The 22344-nt window shown below is 40.8% G+C and overlaps 1 protein-coding gene across 4 annotated transcripts in view; it reads left to right on the top strand.

The window, feature by feature from the left end:
- Positions 1-22344, top strand: part of LOC134533159 (3',5'-cyclic-AMP phosphodiesterase-like) — a 779555-nt gene that overhangs the window by 225362 nt on the left and 531849 nt on the right. The window contains exon 1 of one of the 4 annotated variants that reach the window (XM_063370521.1): positions 17415-19163. The exons of the other annotated variants lie outside the window; for them this stretch is intronic. Within the exon in view, the coding sequence (XP_063226591.1) occupies positions 18949-19163 (215 nt within the window). The 5' untranslated portion in view covers positions 17415-18948. Of the gene's footprint in view, positions 1-17414; positions 19164-22344 lie in introns of those variants that run through there. 4 annotated transcript variants of the gene reach the window in all.

Genomic DNA, 22344 nt, shown 5'->3' with positions numbered 1-22344 from the left:
ACTGTTGAAATATTTGTAGTTTTTTCACATCTATGCTTTAAACCTTAAAAGTAACACTCTTAGTAAGGCACAAATATTAAAACACAGCAAACGTGATGAGCATCATTTGAATCAAACCTTTAAATAATCATTTATTTCATTTTGCCTGCGAGAAGAAATGAAACAGATTATTCATCACTCATTCATTTAAAGTTTTATATCTTTTACGTAGAAATTTAAGTTTAAAAATCTCTCAAACACCAAAAATTGTAGCTAGTAAGTAAATGTGAAACAAAAGTGCAGTCACGTAAAAACTGAAATTTTAGATTTTTAAACATAATATTCTTGACCTCTTTTTATGTCATTTCCATTTATAATAAACTTTTATAGTGCCTAAGTAATTATTTGTACTAAATATTGAAAATGAATTACTCATTGGATATTTGTCTTACTTGTTATGTGTTACTTATTACGAAAAATACCCAAACCCCATCCGTAAGGCCCAGCCATACAAAATGTGTTGGATTATTGTATATTCTTTTTACTAAAAATTTTTTTGAGTATAGATTAAAAAAGCTTTTCAGTTTATGTTTTGCTGCAAATTCAATCATGATAAAAATTCTAAATGTCATGACGTAGTTAAAAGTTTGTCTAAATTTTTCATGGGCACACACACACGGGAATTTCATTTCCTGTGTTTACATAGCTGGGTAACAATCATCAACAGCTTCCAGCCTGCGTGCGGATCACCAAAGTAAAATTCCTCAATTTCCTCTGTCCCTACACCTTTCCTCCTCCTTCACTCAGTTCCTTTATTGTTCTCTCTTCTGCACTCCTTTGACATCTGATCTTTTCACTCCCTCTTTGGTCTTGATCGGGGCCTCCTTCCTGTGTAATTCTACTTCTTGTGAGTGCTACATTTCAAATATTTCCACCTATATGAAACTAGCGGGTGTGAACGACCCTTAAAGCCCTGTGTCACATGCCATGTTGGTTTTCTAGTTTTTTTTATTACCTTTATTTAAGAGCTAATCCTAACATCTCAACTCGATACCTCCCCTGAATTTGTTGCTCTGCCACAAATATTTCCAGGAAATATTTACATACAAAGTGCAATATCATGTGTGTTTAAAGCCTCTCAAGACGTCGTAGTTATTATCACTTCCTCTGTTTTTTTTTAAACCATAATATTACACTAAGTGCATATCTGTTTGAAATATTCATGGCAGACTAACAAATGCAAGGGAGGTAACGAGTTAAATTGTATAAATAGACCTTAAATAAAAGTAAGGCAGGAAAAAAAAAGCAAATGAAAATTAACACGGCGTGTGGGCGCTTGCCTTAACTGGGAGCGACTCGCATCTGTTTTTTTTCCTAACCTAAGTTAAAACTATGTGTGTAAGGGAGGGGTCTAGGTAGGAAAGACTCTAAGTGCATCTCAGGGCAAGCCCTATACGCTCTAAACATGCGGGTTTTTAACCATGCAGAGAAGGTCACGTGCATCATGTGCTAGGAGGGGATTGGCCAGCCATGGCAGACGTTTTCGCCATGACTAACTCCCCTCACTCTTAATTCTAGACTAAAACTAGATAAGTTGGGCCCAGGTAAAACCTCCATAGACAGAGGGAAAACCCTGGGCACATACATGCGGGATGCAAAGGTCATGCATTATTACAAGCAGGTGGATTACAGGAATGGAAGGATGGTCCTGGAAGAAGAGTGGGGCGTGGTAGAAGTTCTACTATGCAAGGGGTGGGGCACTTGGACTTTTAGTCCGCATTGGTTTGGTCAGGTCTGGTCTTTTGGGGGCGGCTTATGCCGTTTCCCGTCGTGCTGCCAGTTAGCACTCATTGTGGTAGCGTGGCCGAGCGGTCTAAGGCGCTGGTTTGAGACTCGCATCTGGCGAGCGCCTGCAATAGCTCGTCTCGCGCGGGGGCTGTTTCTCCTCCCTCTCCCTCCCACGCCCCCCTTCTCGCCCCCACCCTACCCTGAAACCCGCGCCCCCACCCCTCCCTCGAGCCCACGCGCCCAGCCGACCGCTCGATCGAAGAGGGACACCCCTTGCCAGCGCTCGCTCCCGGGCCCCCTGCAAGCAGGGTGTGGGGGGGGGGTGCAGGGGGGAGGCGGGCGTCGAGCGGAAATTTAGCGCCGCGCTGTTGAGCTCTCGTCGCCGCCTCACGTGATTGTGTTACGGTTCGGCACCGCACGCCATGTTGGAAGTTTTTGGCGTGTTTTTTCATTCCACGCAGATAGATGTATGCAGGAAAATTTATTAATCCTTGGACCTTGGGTATTTTGAAAATGAATTCGGTTCAGTGACCTTGCACATGAGTAGTGATACGGAAATTTCGCGCATTCATTCATTCATTCATTAAGTCGCGAATTAGAATGCAAACCTTCGCGCTCACGCACTGTGATCATGTTCGGTCCACAGATACGTTCTTTAAATTATTCATGCAATGGTGAATTTTGATTTAATGCTATATCTTGTACATACGCCATTTATGTTTTGCACTGTTTGTCATGCATTAAATTCAAAAACGCACATGGAAACATAAACCCACAGAAAACAATCCTAAATCAGCTGATGTCAAACAGATAAACCCAACGATGAACCTAAACAGGTATCGTGTTGTCCAGAGTACCTACCTGTTTAGGTTCAGCGAAACATGCACGGTGCATGTTTCCACACGTGGGCCCGCCATCTTGACGACTTGGGATCGTGGCTGTAGCAGTTTGTGCATGCATGCGAATTGGACTTTCAACCTGTTATATTTCCATTGTGTAATGCGCGCTTATTTCATTACATTTCTTGTGTCGGTGTCTTCCGTGGAGGAATGTTCTATCGCTCACATTTTTTTCTCATTGATTTTTCAGTGTTTTTTTAGGATGACTATACACGAAAATTATATATACCTAGTATAGAACTTAAATATGTATTTTTTTTAAAAATATTTTCATATAAATATCATGCATCATATTTAAAACCATCGTCATCTATATGAACATGTATCGATTTAAATGACTGAATTAAAAATTATGCTTATTTTCAATGATGGTTTTGCATGGTATCTGCAGGACGGCAACCAGGAGTTAAAGAGAGCCACGAGGTTTAAATGGCGTGTTGCCTTAAAAAAAAGTAGTTTTTTTCTACATATGTTTACACAGTAAATTAGTTTGAATTCAACCATGCTGACTTATCTTTAGTAATAATGTCCAGGTATTTTTTTGTTGCTGGCGCTGTTGTATTATTACTTGCTTTATCGTTTAAATATTCACTAACCTGTATTGGTAACCCAGCATTGTACAGAAAACGTAGTTAAGAATGCCTACTGTTGTAAAATTGGATTGTTCTCTATAACACGATGCGTAGTAATATGTGAGTCCGGAAAAGAAAATCTGAAAGGGAAAACGACGTGCTTTGGACCATTTTATACGTACTTGAAAGAAGATTGATAACTCTAAGAACATCAAATAAAGTCTGTTGATGCATGCGGTCTGAAAAAAAAAAACATTAGAAGGAAGCCGTATGGGATTTCTCACATTAGGTTGCTACGATATTTGAACTTATGCATGGCTCGATCTATCATTTTATACTCGAAGATGTTTTGGGAAAAGTATGTGGCTCAGTTATACTCCACTGAACATTTTCAAACAGAAATTGATTATGTGTAATGTAATGGATGTAAAAAGTTCACAATTGTTCGTAATTACAATAACTTGCGCAACTTTTTCCAGTCAATAAATAAGTGAATATCTTTTGAATCTTTTTGTGACAGAACAACAAATAAAAGAGAGGGGTCGTGTTAAAATTTCAGACATAGCCCTAAAATAGGCAATCGCGAGAAAATGAGAATAAAAAATCAACATGGTGCTTGAGACTGAGTCCTAAGCCTGCAATCGCACATTAAGAGTTTTATAAGATAATAACAGTGGCTATTGACCGAATTATTACACTCCAAAAAGAAAAACATTAAAAGGAAACTATCTGTAGCTGCCAGTGACTATTAAAATTATGCATTACAATCAATTTTACTGTATGTTTGACGGAGACAAATTTTTAAAATTAATCAATCGATGATTGATATGGGCTAAAATCTGTTGAAATCAACATGACATCTGTCGGTTCGTATCTCTTCATTTATTTTGGATTGCTATGGCTAGAGAGTTGCACAGAAAAAACATTTCTGTACTTTTACAGAAGATTCATCTTGAAAACATTTGCCAAGAAGTAATTTGTAATGCTACAAGAATGATATTGTAACTTTGTACAACACATGGCTATGCTTATTTTTGCATATATTTTAATTGATGTTTCATTCAGACGTAGTTTTTTTTAACCATGGGAAAGATAATCGAATATTCAATAATAAGACTTTATTTTATTTTATTTTGTTTATTAATGAGCGCAGTTAATACTGGTAAGCTATTTAAGGAGCTTTAACTATTGGAGGTACTGGAACAACACAAAACATAAATGCCTGGGGTATGAATCTGAACCCAGAAATACTGCGACCACTTTTTGTTATTGCTACATTAATATTGCTGTTCCATTTTTACAGAAAACTTTTTCATTGCAGATCGTTACGAGGAAAGTGTATTTTATTTTTCTTCAACTTTCTGTGTGGGGGAGGGAGTAGGGGTTGTTTCTTCCGCGGGCCCCTCCTCCAGAACTAACCCCCCCCCCCCAACCATTCACTCCGGCATGCCAGCCCGTCGCGAATACGCTTTATTCGAGTTTTTGATCGACGGGAAGAATCCATGGAAGATTGAATGGGGTCCCGCTGAAGTTTTCTCCAAGGCCCAGGATTCTGATTGGGTAGGACTCGTACTTGGTAGTGGTGCTCCGATCGCTTGGAGCAGGCTCCAAGGGTTCCCTAGCCCGACGTGGTGTCGACGTGGTGAGCGACGACACAGCTCCGGTACTAGCCCGGACAGCTAGCAGTGGTTGGATAGGCCTCCAACGGACCACGGTTTCACTGGGTGTTTTGAGGGGTCCCAGTGCGATGTGGGAGATCGGGGAAGGCACCAGCAGTGCTGATAAAGTCTCAGGGCTCAGGACACAGCCAACTGTCTGGTCAGCTGAGTGAGGTACAGGGCTGAGGCTGTGACTATGCTGGGTTGGTGGCCCCAGCCGCTGGCCATTGCCGAAGCTCTAATACCTTCCCGATAAAATAAGAGGGAGTGATCCCTAACAGTTCTGTTTAATTTATATAGCTCTGGAATGTAAATAAAACTAACTGGAAGTATCTCCCACCCTACCCTGATAGGGCGCACATGTGGGAGGGGAACGTGAGAATGCCGGCCGTAAGATCGGAACAATCTGTTGATCGACGGCCCGTGTCTCGCAGGAGCCGGCAGCCGCGAGGAAGCGCACCTCTCGCAACTCATCGACGAGGTCTCGCCGTGATTAATTAGCAGAGGTAATGAAGTGCCGCGCAGGCCGGTCCATTAGCAGAGGCGAGGCCGCTAGGAACCTGCCGAAGGCAGCCACTCCCCCTCCCCCCGCCCCAGTCCTCGCTCAACGAGCTGATTAATCCCGCTGTAAGTATATGTTCGCCGGAGATATATTACATTCCTCCTGCAACAGCGGGTTCCAAGAGGTTGTTTATTGGGAACTGAACGGTCAAGCGTTCTTTATCCGCTTGCTGCCATTAGCAAATTTCTGCGTATACAACATTTTCCTTATTATGTTCACGGAAGGATTAATTTTTTTATTTCATCACTTCGCTGATTCGTTTCGCTCTTACATAACTGAATTGCTGTAATTTTCCTTTTTTAAATGTTTACTTGTGGTCACTAAGCACGCAGAATAAAATTATATTGTAGTCACAATGGCAATAACTTAGTTACACATTTACTCAGTCGGGAATTTGCATTGTATAGAAGCTTTGTGTGTGTTGTGACTTTGATCAGTATACTTGGGTATGTGGTAGTGGATAAATGCATTAACAAATTTTCATTGTTTCCCAAAGTTGAACCTTGGACCTCGGTATTAATGGGAAAGGTAAATTTTTAGTAGCCTAAGAGATATTTAACGAAACCAGATTTAGTAAATAATTTTTTTTTTTTTTACAATTTTGCACATTCATGGGGCCAAACAAAGAAAAACTATCTGTATTTAAATGTAATAAATATATAATAATTTTTCTACCAGATTTTCAATATGGCTGTGGCTGATAAGAGATGAGGAAACATCAGTAACCTGGTAAATATATTTCACGATTATCAATGTTTTAATAGTATTTTTGGTTTTGGTTTCGAATTATCCGGCCTTTATATATAAGATGGCGGTCTATATGGCTGACAATATAGTGGTATGATATCTAGTAATTGACACTAGTAATTCCTAGTGGATAAGAAGTGCAGCAAGATGGTGATCAACATCGGTAAACGTTACTTTGACGGAAGTAGAATAAGTATTACTAGTAGTTGTAGAGGTCAGTGTGCTGATGGACATTGTGTGGTGGAAAGTTGTTACGTAAAATTTATAAGTCCGTCCACTAGCAATGTGCCAGGAACTATCTAAGTCCGTGACAATGTTTTTTCGTATATTTTATTCAGTTTTTTAAATGAATTGTTCTCTTTGGTCTCAAACCGGAAACGTTTTTAATTCATGACGCCAGTCTTTATTACAGTAATGAAATTTTATTTAAAATTAAATATAATTTTTTTTACATACAAAATGGTGAAAACAAATATGATGGCCGTGTACAACGTGCAAAGTCATTCAATATGGTGGTCATAACGTCATTGTGGCCGAGAAGTTATTAAATATGGCGGTCGTGACGTCATTAAAGTTCGTGTATTCCAAGCACCACCACAACCCGGCACACAGAACTTCCTATTTTATACTACTGAAGTAGTTTACATGGTAAGCATTTTTTTCTTTCAGAAATGAACAGAACGCTAATGTAACTTCGAAAAATGAGTCAATACTAGACATCACAACGCTTATGTTATTGGTTGACAAGCAAGCAGTAACTGAACATTAACCAACGAAATTAAATGTTTAAGATTTAGGTATACAGTAATTTAAGACCCAAACTATAACTTCTCTCTTTATTGAAAATCTAGGACGGTTGGAGTGCAGGATTTCGGCTCCTATTGAAATAATATGTCCTCTTGATAGCTACATTTAACCACTTTAATATTTCTATCCATACTTGAAAATATTGCTACGCATTAAGATTACCTATCACAGTTACTAGAAAATCAGTTTTGAACATTTTACCTCGTGATTTTCTAAAGCTTGTTTGTTCTTCTCCCACGGTGTTTGGTTAACGGTAGCTCGTGCGGGTTAATGAAGGTTAAATCCGGTTGTCTCAACACCAACTCAGAGCTCACGGGCTAATGGCGGGCTTGCTGTGTGTCTCCGGCCATCTTCCCGCGCTCTGTTAACACAGTCGCATTGGTCCGGGATTATGCCCTTGTGTCGCCTCATGCAGGTAACAATGGACGCATGGGAGCCGTTTGCTACCTGTGACCCACCGGCTGAATGGAAGCTCTATCCTTGTGTTCAATTGAATCCTACCCTGGATCAGGGGTTCCCAACGTTTAAACAACAGCGCACCACTTGGCTTTTTTTTAAAAAACGCTGGTGTACCACCACTAGGCACTAGGCCTACTAAATATTTTAATTTTAGATACTAATATATATAAGCTATTGTTTATTTTTAAAATTTTGGTTGAAATAATATATAACATATAACTCTGAAAACAAACAACTATATACATTAATTCAAATTTAAAACTTTTACAAACAATTATAGACAATTATTTATAATTTAGTCCAAAAATCAAGATTCGTTTAAAAAAAAGAAGCTATTTTTAGTGGGAAACTTGTTGCTGTTTGTCCATTATCAATATTTAAATATCAGCTTAAAAGGAACATAACTTGACATCATTTGATCGCGTACCACCTGCAACCTTGCCACGTACCCTTCTCTCTATGGTCATTGACAAAAATTTCTTAATGCAGATAATGCATGAAAAAAATGGGTGCGTGTACTTATGTACGCTCGTTAGAAGTTACACTATGATTCACAGGTGAACCATAATGTAGGATTTTTTTTCCTAACCTAACTAAAACTAAGTGTATTTTGGAGGGTTCCGGGTTAGGGAGGGACCTAGGTGCGTCTCAGGCCGAAGCCTATACGCCTAGTCATGCTGGGATTAGCCATGCAGGGAGAGGGTCGCATGCATCATGTGCTAGGAGGGGATTGGCCAGCCATGGCAGCGATTGGCGCCATGACTAACTCCCCTCACTCTTAAATCTAGACTATAACTAGAGATAGGTTGGGCCCAGGTAAAACCTGCATAGACACAGGGAAAACCCTGGGCACATTCATGCGGGATGCAAATTGGCATGCATTACGTGTAGGAATTTACAGGAGACAGAGGATGGTCTGGATGAAGTGTTGGACAGAGTAGAAAAGAGTCTACCATGCGGGGGTTGGGCACTTGGACTCGTGGTCCGCTTTGCTAATTGTCCAGTACTGGATTTAGTGACCAGGGACGCAAGCGCCCCTGGTGGTGAGTGGTTGCACTGACCACTCACTCCGCCGCCAGTCAGCACCTAAAAAACTAAGAAACTAAGACAGAAAACAGATAAATGACTTACAAACTAGGCATTTCGTTACGAAATATGCAAACACCCAACTCATGGATGGACGTGCAGTGCTTAAGATAAAACTAAAATAATAACTATAAATATTTTTATTATTTTTTTATTTTTTTATTTTTTTTAATTATTTTAGAAATATATATTTTTGATGACTAATACTTAGTATCTAGGACTTATTACTAATTTACAAATCTCTAATATCTACTACTATACTACTAGTTAAATATAGAGGAACTGTCGGTGTATAAAGTTACAGGTGAATTAAGTCAAGACCTATTCGCATTTTGGTATTTGTTGCAAGCTTGCAATTCGAAATCCCATGTCTTTCAGAAACACAACCGGCACTGGAGGTGAAGCCTGCCAGGCGGGCCATGCCCATCGGACATAGGGAGTCAGCCCTAACAGCACAGGCAGTGGAACTCCCGGGAGCCGAACCTACACCTGCGTGCTTCGGACCATTTTGAATTAGCTAATTATTCATTAATGTCTATAATTTAAGTTTCAACTCGCGGGAGACTGATTGGCCGATCGCTCAGCCAGCCACAGCACACTACGGAGGTCTGTGAGCCAAGATTGAATTTGGCATTTTATATTTTCCATGACACTCTGGATCTTGTTCGCCCAGTGATGAAATATATGGGTTTCTGCTTATGGCACATTTATCATAGAATTTTTGTGCAGTTCGGAAATAATAATGTTTTAAAAGTTCGAGTTTGAGCTCTCTGTGCATAGCCCTTACGGGGCAATACACAGGCGCATCTGTCGCAATACGAATACTCTTATTCTGAATTCTCTGTAGCTTGACATAATGCAGGATTCCGGATGAAAAAGACGAATATTACCGAAGATGGTCGACGAAGTCTTGTCATGAGCAAACACGCCCGAACATGGGCGATTCCTCACGACTGCCAAGCTTCACGAGTCTCACAATACCACAGCGCAAGGCGCAATCGCAGTTATCAAAAAATAAATTCCTCATAGCACACGCGTTGACGTTTTCTCTTCGTTTTAAGTTAGAGTCTCACACGCCATGTTGATTTTTTTTATATTTCTAATATTTAAGGGCTATTTATGTAAATTTAACGCTTAAACTTTTTTTTGCATGTGTTGTTTTGTCGAAAATATTTTCAACAGATCTTCATTGTAATATAATGGGTGTGAAAAGTTGATAACAATTACGAAACACTTTCGTGACCTTTCACAACAATTATATCACTATATCTGTATAAAATATTGGTGATACAACAATTACAAAAGGGGGGGGGGGGTAATAGCGTTAAATAATTAGAAAATGAAAAACAAATTTCACCTTAAAATTTGTGAGAAAAACGTTTGATTGAAAACCACGTATGTTGCGTTTAAACGATATCAGAACTTTTCTCCCATCAATTTCAAAAAGAGTTACTCCAGCGCCAATTCGGAAGTGCGTAAATACAGATAAAGGTTTCCTTTCCATTTAGCGACATTTTAAAGCCTCGAATGAGCCAGTAGTTTGGAAGTCAAAATACACACACTCGTGCAAACTCTACAATTTTCCTTCTTTATTCTTGGTATACTAATGTCATAGTTTGCAGACTTTCACGGCCATTGCCTGACAAACTATATTGACTTTCGAGGTGGATCCGCTACGCTGTGGTATTGTGTACCGATGTTTCGCTCTGCATTGCAGCAGTCATCTTCAGTGTAGAGAATCAACTGGCACTCACTAAAACTGCGTCGCGGCTAAACTTCCCTAGCCAAGATAGTTGACTTACGTCGTGTCCGTTGGACACAACACTATGAAGCAGCTCTCTCTTATCTTCAGCTAAATGTTTATTTTTAAATGTGGGTGTACGTACATGTTTAAAAATACAGTTTCTTTTTATTTACACAGAAAAAGTTTCAAGAATGTTTGGATAACATTACATCGACAGTATTCTTCTCTGACACCACCACGCTGATGAAAATACGAAAACTAGTAAATTTTGTTTTGCTGAAATATACACAGGAGTTCTGTGTAAACTCGCTAGCGGTTACACATGTGGCGAATCAACATGCTAGTGGCACATTTCCAAAACCACAATCTTGCTGATGTTTTAATATTTTAAGCATGCTGGAACGAAAATGACAACCGTGGCTATCCTCTTTCCAGTTCTGCTAGTCACCGAAATAGATTTTGAGTTCAAACATCAGTAGCGTTTATCTAAAAACCTTTTCTGTCAAAATTAAATGAAATTTTTTGTCAAAATAATTTATGAAAATTGATGCCACAGTTATCTGCATTTTTGTATTATTTCTTAACTGTCTTCCTGTTTTTCAATATTAATGCGTTTGAATTAAAATATTTATGAAGCCATCTACTTCTGTATTCATGTCGTATGTTCGCACAAAATCATGTTTTTAAGTGTGATGGTATTTTTGCATTCACGGCTCGTTCTAAATCGCCTTGTAAATCTTTTTTATTTTTTTATCGTTACTTTTATTAAAGGGCTATTTCATATATATTAATTCGAAATCTTCCATATATTTGTTGCTCTGACACAAATATTTTCGACAGATAGGTATTCACTTATGTTAGAGTAATATCATGGTTGTATAAAGGCTTGCAAGTGTTTGAAATTATCGTCGCTTGCGCGACTATTTTTATAGTCATTATATTACACTAAGTGTTTGTATGTGGAAGGTATTTGTGTCAGAACAACAAATTTTAGGAATTTTTTGGGTTAAAATTCTATAAATAGTTATTAAAATAAGTAATGACGAATAAACAAAAACCTAACATGGCGAGTGAGATCGATCCGTAAGTAATGTAAGAAGTGAAGTGGGATACAGTATGTAAACTAAAAACTCTACAGTAATTACAAGGAAAAATAATACAGAAAAACCAAATATTACTCTGCCTTTATTGGCCTACTGGTATAGTCTAAAGTAGTTAAAGTAAAGAATAATATAAATTTTAATATGCATAACTGAAATACACCATTATCAATAATTGGAGCTATACCAGCTCTCTGCATTTTTTATGCTCGAGCTTTACAACTCAAAATGCACAACCACCGAATGTTTTCATGTGTCTCAGAAATGTTTAAACTGCGCTGCAGAAATGCGTATTGTCTGCACTTGCACTTAAGGGCGACTAGAATTGATACAGAAAAATGTAAAATGATCTCATTCCAGCTGTTACAAGTCATCGATAAAATATAATAATGCATTTATTATTTGAACGACTTATAAATTAAATGATAAAAATATGTCAACAAGTTAAAATAATTTCTCAATGGTTTTCAAGCTTTTAAATTTAAAAAAAAAAAGTGTATTTTGGAAACTGGAATTATTATTCTTAGCACTTAAATCTGCCAGTTAATTAAAACTTTCAAGTTTAATAATTAATATTTTGTGCTTTACATATTATATATAATTAATAATGAAATAAGTCACGTATATTTGGACGACTCTTCGTCCTACGCAACCCGGTAGACGAAGTGATGCTATAAATAATACCTACAGCTAATTTATTTAGGTCAGAAACTCTGCAAAGACTTTTTTTTAAATTTTTTTTTTCCTCCCTCGAATCTAGTCTGGCTTCTTGGCAGCAATATCGGGGTCACCTGGCTTATCGCCTGCGCATCAGGGGCCGGTTCGCCAACGGCTGATTCGCTGTCATTTTGACCAATAGAGAGGGCCCTCCCGATGTTAGTTTCCCGGAAGTGAGGCACTGTCACTTCTAGTTGAAATGGGAGATGAGAATGAGGTAACATTTGAACTAACACCTTGAATGTAGTGGCAAGTAAGGTATATATGCTACGAAGCGTGGAACGTAGTTCCTTCACTTTTAAAGAGTTAAATACCCTAAATTATTTTATTTGTTATATTTATTTTTTGTTTGAATATGAATTTAAACAAATTCCTATTACAACCATATTTTATTTTTATAAAAAGTGTTTTCAACTAAACAAATGTTTTGTTTATTGTTTTCATAAACGTAAATGTCAATTTTTTATGTCAGTCCTATAATGTACTGAAAGAAAAAATTAAAGTGTTTAAACAGTTTTGGATTAACCTTTTATATGTAGCCTTCGTCTTAAAACTATTTTTATAGAAAATTATTTATTAAATCAATAAAAATTGATTTTAAGCTAGAAAGTTTTTGCTTTGTAATCAACCTCTATATATGTATATATACATATAGAGTTAAATTTAGCTTTGCAATCATGATGTATACATATATAATCTTTTAGGGACATTGAAAGCCACCTATACCAACAAATTTCCTTGAAATGTTTTTATGAAACATAAATTTCGTCATTTAAATGTCTGAAAGTTATACAACGGCCAATCAAACACAAAAAATGCGCACAACAACGCTTATTTCGTGCTCTCCGCACTCACTCAAAATCCAGAGGCTTTTCATTATTTACAATAGTTTTCACGTGCTTAGATCCACACTTTCTTATTGGCTCGGAGTCGACCAAGTTCTCAAGAAAACTGCAGTAAGTAAGCAAGAAATTGCATGTAAATTTCCATAATTTTTAACGACGAATGAAATATTAAATAATGGTTCTTCTTAGCTCAAGATAGCTGCATTTGTGTGAAACGACGTTGAATCACGACTTTCGAGTTCTGTGTTCTTTTTTTAACAGGTTAAACATGCACTTGGAAAGGAATAAGAGGTTTTTTTTTATGTGTAACATCTTAGCTCTCGATATATGACATTTTTATAGGAGTAATTTCGTGAATGGAATGGAAGTCGCATGAAACAGAAATGTATAACAAAGGTACTGCCATCTGTTGTGAATGGCGCGAACCAATGTTTACAAAGCCAGGGGAAAATTGTTAAGTATTATCTATTCAATTAATTTTAACACGATGAGGAGTATTTTAATAAAATTCCTTGTCGGAAATCAGTTCCAAAGCCGTGGTTTTTGAATTTTTTTCAAGTATTTTTCGCTTTCATCGGGGCAGTTTCATTATATAGTTTAAAATTTCGCTCTGTAAATCTTATGATTTGATAATCGAAGTAGCTGCTTGGGCAACGAATTCTAGCTGCGTCAAGAAATATAGTTGAAAACCCAGTTTTGCGTAGGCCTATTTTATCACGCTAATTGGTGTATTTGTAGCATAAGAACACACGAATTTGCTCGTTACCGAGGTTGGATGTTACACATCACTGGCCAACACTGAAAGACTCTCTCACGTTTTTTTTGTAGACTTATTAAGTTATTTAAATTTCTTGTAAACACTCCAAGACTCTTCTTGTACGTTCGTGTTCAAGCAAAGCATGCTCGTTTTCTTTGCAAATTTACAAAGATTCCTGTGTAATTAGCGGACGTGTGTTGTTCGACAAAAAAAAATTAAAGATGAAAAAATTTTTCGAGCAGTGTGCCTGGGCTTCGAACGAACTTCTCTGCCGAGACGAATCCTCGAGAACGAAGATGCCTTCGAGAGCCGCCTGCAAGCGTGTTGGTAATCGGAGCAGTTTCGTATGATGCCCGCTGGACCGTGACAGCATCGCGGCTGAGATCTGGGGCCGGAGCAGCAGCGACAATGAATAACAAGGAAGAAGAAGAAGAAGAAGAAGTAAAAAAAAGTGGTTTCCAAGGTCACGCGGACCCAGCTTCCCGCCTCTTCAGCTAGCGGCCCGAGCGAGCTAGCTGTGTGCTCTCTTTCACGGCGAACCTGTGGGATCACCGCTTTCACACCGAGCTCCACAGTTGAAGATTTTCCGATCCTGAAGGTGTATCTCCCGTTCCAGGTCATTACTTTAATTTTTTTTTGTTACGTTTGGCATGGGTAAACTTGTAGACCTTTTGAGTGGCCGTACTTCAACCAAAGGAAATATATGTGCATAGTGCGTACTGTTTGCATATTTAGCTGCCCAAGTTAATTTTTTTAAACATTTTTTGTGCAGTTTAGATAAGTCGAATCAAATGGAATAAAAATTTGGGTTAAAAAGCAATGCTGGTGGCTACTGCGTGCTATAGTTTTTAATTCTTTCAGAACTATTTACTTAATTTTATTTGGCCCTTTAAAATTATAAAAATTCTGATGGTCTTATTAGTTGTATACCGTTCCCTGAATAGCTTTCCAGTATTAACTGCGCATTTAATAAGCATGATACAACAAAATAAAGTCATATTGTTGAATATTCGATTTACTTTTCCCTGTTTAAAAAAAATTATGCTTGACTAAAACATAAATTAAAATATAAAATAATGCGCCAACGTTCGTAAGAAATATTCAGTATCATCTCTATAACACACATTTTATATATTCAAAAGTAACCATAACCATGCGTTGTACAAGTTACAATAACATACTTGTAGTATTACATACTATTTCTTGGCAACTGTTTCCCAAAGGAATCTTGCGTAAAATTACAGAAAAATGTTTCTGTATTCAGTATTTGCACGATCAAAGCATATGGAATTTATGTAGAAGCTTAAATATGGCAGCATCCAATGAAAATATAACTCCTACTTGAACAAGGCAAATTTGGTGTTGACTTGCTTGGAACCAGAAGATAACACAAATTTTGCTGGTCTCCAATACAATAAATCCGTCATAATTGCATTCCAGATAGTACGAAGGCTTTTTAATTTTTATTGGTTGCTTTGTTTCGGTAAAAAAATAATTAAATTGAAAACGATTGTCCTTGACTGAAAACAATAGAAACAGGAAAAATTCACGGATTAATTTCCCAATAGTCTAAAATTCAAACACATACATTAAGCTGCTTTATCTATTGGCTACTGTTTAACTGGACGACTCTGGGCCAATGAGAAACCCTCAACCAAAGAAGTATCGAATTACAGGCAAACCAATTGAGATGACTCACAAGTCTGCAGCCAATGAACTGGCGTTATTCGCCATGTTATACAGAGGATTGTGTAGACTATCCTGAAGGTAATTGAAACTGCGACATTTTTCAGGTCTCTAGTAGGTGTTTATACAGGATAACAATTGGCTAGGAAAAAGTGAAGTTTTCGTGAATTCGTTTACAGCAATGACTGTCAGAAGCTAATTCCTAAAATTACAGGTTAGTTAAATACTCTGTTGTTGTTTTGCAAACAGGATAAACAATTTTCTCGAAACTCTACTTTTCTTATTTTCATTATTAATTTTGCACCTGGAAAATTCAAATTGTCATAAACTAACAGCAAGACAGTGGAAAAATTTAGGGATCAGTTACCTTTAGGTTACACTTCACAGTCTTCTGCTTGGTAGCGTAAACATCGTTCGTTCATTGGCTAATGAAATTAGAGCTTCTTAGAGGTTGCGCGTGATTCGGCCAATTCTTTTAACGTTCATTTACCGCTTAATAAAGGCCAGGATACATATTGAAGTTCTAAATAGAGACGTCTCACGAAATACAGATTTTCAGAGCTTTATACGTTGCTGGTTACATTACGTGAGATATTTCTTTTTTCTTATTGTAATAAATTCTAAAAAATCTGAATACATTCAACGTCTCTCGACTGCATCATTTCGTTCCAGAACACTGCGAAATATTTTCTAAGTTCTATTCCGTTAACGGAATAAGCATTAAGCTTAAATTTCAGGCAATTTGTTTCAATAACTAAAACAGAGTAGTTGTTTTACAGATAAAAGGCTAACAACCATTTCGTTACCAGTAAATATATTTATAATAAATTGAATAAGAATAATTAACTCTTAAAATAAATGGCATTGATATAACCAGCAAGACGTTAACAATTTCAAGATACATACTTTCCTGCGTTTGAAAGTCGAATGTGGAAAGAAGGCTCGTCTCAGTTAAATGATTCGAAGGAGTGAACGTTCGATCACGTTCAACTGTCAATAATTGTTAAAAGGAAACAACGAAATAACAAAGAAAATGTTCACCTGCAATTCATAGCTGAAAGGCGTGGAAAAAATAGAACTTACTTTTCTCGATTTCACGTTTAAATTGAATGTACGCATAAGAGGCGGAGATTACGGTTAAATTGCAAGCAGCGGCTTGGAAAGATTGTCTCGGACTGGGCAGACCGCGGCGTGTGGCGCTTTGAAGACGTCGTCTTTATGATAGCGATCGTGGCAAAGTGGTGGGAGGGGAGGGAGCAGCCACGCTGAGCTCATGAGCTAGGTTCACCGCACCATTTCCTCGTCCAAACACACTTAGCCGACGTTCCCCCTCCCCTCTTCAAACACACTTTTTTTTTTTTTTTTCACAAGCAGCAAACCCAACACGTGAAGGGGGGAATGTGGGGGGTTATGGCAAGGGAAAACAGTAAGCTTTTAAGTTTCGTTTTTTTTTTTTTTCCCCGTCGATGGCCGCAGCCACGTGGGCGCCGGGTTTCCGTGGTCGCCGACGCATCGCGTCGCCTGGGAAGGGGAGGGGTTGGTGGGGGAGGGAGGAGGAGAAGGGGGTGAGGTCCCGCATCCCCTCTCCCCCCTCCCCTCTCCCTCGACAGATTATCCCCTCTCCCCCCCCCAGGACCGTGCGGCCAGTCCCGCCGGCGGCACTGTCGACGGCAGTGTCTCGGTTTGCGGCCTCCGCGGGCGTCGCTCGGGAGTGCTTGTCTTCGTGGGGTACCCCCCTTCTCCCCCCCCCATCGGCCCCCGGGTGAGCACGTGACGTACGGCGCGCCTGGTGGAGCTCGGGTGTGTGTGTGCGTGATATTCATCCGGCAGAGTAAAGTTTCACTCGCCCCCCCCCCCTCCCCCCACCACAGCCCCGCTCCGCAGTCCGCAAAGCTGCGACCTTCCCGAGCTCGCGAACAGAGTGCTCGTGGCGTGCGTGTTATCGTCGCCGGCACGTCCTCGGGGTAACATCGCGTGTGTGTTCCTGTGTGTGTTTGTGTGTGTTTTTTTTTTTTTTTTTTTTAAATAACAAACGACGTGTCACTGCGTGTTTTTCGAAGGGCTAGCCTCAACCCAGCTACTACGATATCACGGTCGGAGACGAACGTGAAGACCACCATGCTTATCGGTTGGTCAGCGTCGTGCTGGGACGTGTGCTCGCGACGCTTGCATACTGTTCAGCAAGCAAGAAACGGAAATAATTTAGAATGTAGGCTTGTGTTGTAATGCAGATCCTACTGGTGGCAAGTCTATCAACTATATCCTCGCTTCAAAACAATTCAGAGGCCGGAGATAGATGTATATTTTTACTACCTTGATATCAAAAAATATATACGTATATAAAGGATGCCATTACGCAAAATCTTCTGGTGATACCATTGAAGCAGAATATCTATAACGTCATAGTTTATAACATTTTGTTGGCGCTGTTGAAGTGGTAGCTGTCTACAAGCCAGATCCATGATCCTCTTCTATAAGCTAGCTATATACTGTCCACCCCGCTCGGCGGAAGAGGCGGAGGGTTAGACCGGGTGACGAAGTGGCGAGGCAACAGCCCCCCCTGTGTGACGAGTGACTAGACGAAACTGCCTCCCCCTCGAGGTGACAAGTAACGAGGCAAAAACCACCCAGGAGACGGGTGACAAGACAACAGCCCCTCCGGGTGACGAGATGACGATGTAACAGCCCCCCGGGTGACGAGGTGACAAGGCAACAGCCCGGGTGACGAGGTGACGAGGCGAGAGCCCCCCGGGTGACGAGGTGACGAGGCAACAGCCCCCCGGGTGACGAGGTGACGAGGCAACAGCCCCCGGGTGACGAGGTGACGAGGCAACAGCCCCCGGGTGACGAGGTGACGAGGCAACAGCCCGGGTGACGAGGTGACGAGGCGAGAGCCCCCCGGGTGACGAGGTGACGAGGCAACAGCCCCCCGGGTGACGAGGTGACGAGGCAACAGCCCCCGGGTGACGAGGTGACAAGGCAACAGCCCGGGTGACGAGGTGACGAGGCGAGAGCCCCCCGGGTGACGAGGTGACGAGGCAACAGCCCCCCGGGTGACGAGGTGACGAGGCAACAGCCCCCGGGTGACGAGGTGACGAGGCAACAGCCCCCGGGTGACGAGGTGACGAGGCAACAGCCCCCGGGTGACGAGGTGACGAGGCAACAGCCCCCGGGTGACGAGGTGACGAGGCAACAGCCCCCGGGTGACGAGGTGACGAGGCAACAGCCCCCGGGTGACGAGGTGACGAGGCAACCGCCCCCCGGGTGACGAGGTGACGAGGCAACAGCCCCCGGGTGACGGCTGACGAGGCAACAGCCTCCGGGTGACGAGGTGACGAGGTAACAGCCCCTCCGGGTGACGAGGTGACGAGGCAACAGCCCCCGGGTGACGAGGTGACGAGGTGACGAGGCAACAGCCTCCGGGTGACGAGGTGACGAGGTAACAGCCCCTCCGGGTGACGAGGTGACGAGGCAACAGCCCCCGGGTGACGAGGTGACGAGGTGACGAGGCGACAGACCCCGATGCGGGCGGCGGACGGACCATGCTCACGCTGTCCGTGGTGCTGTGGTCGCTGGCGCGCGACGGCGTGCTGGGCTGCCCCGCCTGCCGCTCGCGGCTGTCCAACGTCACCGACTCGTCGACTAGCGTGGACCTGGCTGCCCTCGCCGACATGGGCGACCGCCGCCGGTCGTCGGGCCGCAGCGGGCGCCCCGCGCGCCGCCGCCGCTGCTTCGTGGACCGCCGCCGCGCCGACAGGTAACACCCGCGCTGGCAATCCTCGGCATCGGTGCGCGCGCAAGCAGTCGGCATGGTTTGAGTCCATCGTTTAACGGCTTATGTGTAGGGACATTATTTTTTGCGACAAGATTTCCAGGACATCTGTATCATGGTCTTGTGTTTCTTGGTTGGTCTGCTGTCGGCGCAACTATCGTAGCGGAAAGCAAAGGCGTCTTGACCGAATGGGGGAAATGGCTTCTGTCGCAGACAGCCGCCAATAATACGTAAGGTAACACTCGTTAGCGCGGGCATAACTTATCGCAGACTAATTATCTAAATTATTATTTCGCAAAAAAACACAAGCCTGTACTTTCTCGGCACTTTTTTTTTAGATTCGTGGTTTTTCAAGGGAAAAAAACCTATTTAGATTAACTTGAAAAGCAAAACGTTAACTAAATATAAATTTTCATCCGAATCGTTGAATTGTTAGAACCGTTTTAGAGATGCTTATGTGTGAGTGTGTGTATGTGTGTATATATATATATATATATATATATACACACACACACACATAAATACATAGATACAAGAATTGTTTGTTAAATAGTAGGGGCCTATTAGATTTTTTAAAAGGATTCATATCAAACATATTGATGTGCCTAAAATATTCTTATAATAGTATAACTATCCTATAATCTTTTATGTTATAATAACGAGTCTTTAAATTAAATAACGACGGCTTATAAAATACGTTAAGAATATTGGCTTTACAATTTGATAATCACTAGTTAATTTTGGAATGTACTTACAGATAGCGCAGCGATGGTCAATCAGCAGAGAGACAAGAAACTTTTAGCCTGCCGACATTCGTTCGACACCATGTCCGGCCGGTCAGATGAAACGTTCAGAAAAGAAATTTTTTTTTCTAAATTCGCGTTTTTTTTTTTCAGGTACAAAATGTTTATCCAAATCGTTAAGAGTCGTTTCCGAAATGCTAATGTGTATGAGTGTGTGTGTTTGTACAAGAATTGCTCGTTCAATAGTATTAGATCTTTAACAGAACACTTGGCCAACAAGAACAAAGACAAATGAAAAGCGCCGGCGCCCCGCTTCAACCCCGGGATCCTCGGTAGGCCGTGATCGCTGATGGCGGATCACGCTCACATAGCGAGCTTCCTGGGGTTCACCCCAGCACCCCGGGTTGCTAGCACTTCATAAGCACTGAGTGGGTGGGAATCCTTCTTTTCACAGACGAGAGAGCCAAACACCCGATCGTGCATCTTCAGTTTTTTTTTGTTCATTGTAAATAAATATGGCGGTGTTGATAAAAAGGATGCTAATGGTCAATAAGGTTAGCTACATTATAGATACTTTAAAACATTGTGGACGGTTGATTTGGTTCGGATAGCTACATAAAAGATACTGGAAAAAAGCATGGACTTCGGGGAACTTAGGGTTTTTGCTCTCTCGTCTGTGAAAAGAAGGCTTCCCCTGAGTGGGTACCCTCTCCCCCCCCCCTTTCCCCAGTAGTTTCGTGGGACGACCCCGTTTCTTTCGACCGCCTTGACGTGAAACCCTTACTGACAAACCCACTATAAAAAAAAACCTGCAATTCAGCGGTATGTTTTACCAACACGGCAGCCGCCTGCACAATGCTGTATGTACAAGCAATACAAATAACATTTTTTTTTTTATTTTATTTCTAAAATACTTAATTGAATTTAATTATATTAATATTCCATGAGAAACCGACTATACTTCCTTCGGGAAAATTAATGTTGATTGTAAGATTTCCTAAACAAAGTTACTAGAGATATGACGGATTCGTTGATAATATCTGTACCATTCGTAATTTCGCAATACACACCTGCATTACTGCAGTATATTTTTCCGATCACTTTCTTGAAGCGTGTTTAAAAATTAGTGACTTATTTCGTCGTCTGCATCTGCTGACGACGAGACCACGAACCCCTGATTAATTGTAAATTTTTCTACTTTTTTTTTCGGCAGCTAAGTAAATAATAATTTATATTGGCTCAGAGCTTTGTGGGACCCGCCCGACATGTTACCATCGAGCCAATATGAAACTTGAAATAAACGCACAACACAATTTTTTACTGGCTGTTCAACTATAACGCAAAATTATAGGGTCTCTTAATTTTTTTAATCTTGAACGTCCAACCCATCTTTCTGTCCGTAAATTGTTCTCTAGTGGCCCGGGTTCGATTGCCGGACGAGGAAGGTATTTGTTGGCACCTTCTCTCTGGATACAGGACTGGTTGTTTGTAACGTTCCCCCCCCCCCCCCAACCTTTTCAACCAGCGGAAGGCAATGAGAAACTATTGTAGTATCATCCTGGCTTGTCAAGCATATGGACGTCACGGCTGTAATCACTGAGGCGTTTACAACACTCACGACACCCAGCAGTGGGCTTAAACGACTAATCATCATTATCATATATAATTATAACAGACATAAAACTTTCACGGGTTCAGTAATTAGGCATCTTAGTTCCCTACATAATATGACGAATGTCAGCTATTGGTAAAGACCTAAAAAATTCGCGATATTTTATGGTGCCAAGTTAGACTCCACAAACTTGTTTGTAGCCAATTCGTTGTCATGTGTTCATTGGCTGCTGCCAAATTCCAACTTCTCCCCGGGTAGCAGTATATGTTTCGGTCAGATGTTTCGATAAGAGTGTGTGATCGGTAGAGACATGCAAAATTCGCGGATTAATTTCGCGATAGGCTAGCATCAAAACAACTATACCTTCGTACCGCTTCTGCGATTGGCCCACATTTTATCCGGGTAACTGTGAGCCAATGGGAAACACTAAACCAAGAAAGTTGAGATGTCTCACGCGTCAGTAGCCAATGAACATGTGTCATTTCCGCGAGTATTTAAAGGACTGTGGAGTCTTTCCTAGAGGTCAATGAATCCGCGAATTTTGCAGGTCTCTAGTGATCGGCTTCTCGTTCTTCGGAGTGGCGTGAGAGGTGGGGTTGCTGTTAAAACGATCCCGCGATCTGAAGGATAGCGTCATACCAAGTATAAATACAGTTGCATTCTAAATTGTCGCCAAATAATAGCGCGAATTTTGCAGGTCTCTGCTCATTGATTGCTCTCTTGAGAGTTTGATTAACTTCCCCTCACCCTCTCCCCCTCGTGATGCACTACTTCCTTTGTCAGTGATTTCCAATTTTTCTCCGTTTTCCTG

Source organism: Bacillus rossius, chromosome 6 (assembly GCF_032445375.1).
Source record: "Bacillus rossius redtenbacheri isolate Brsri chromosome 6, Brsri_v3, whole genome shotgun sequence".
Taxonomy (NCBI): domain Eukaryota; kingdom Metazoa; phylum Arthropoda; class Insecta; order Phasmatodea; family Bacillidae; genus Bacillus; species Bacillus rossius.
This window is presented reverse-complemented; position numbering and strand designations above follow the sequence as displayed.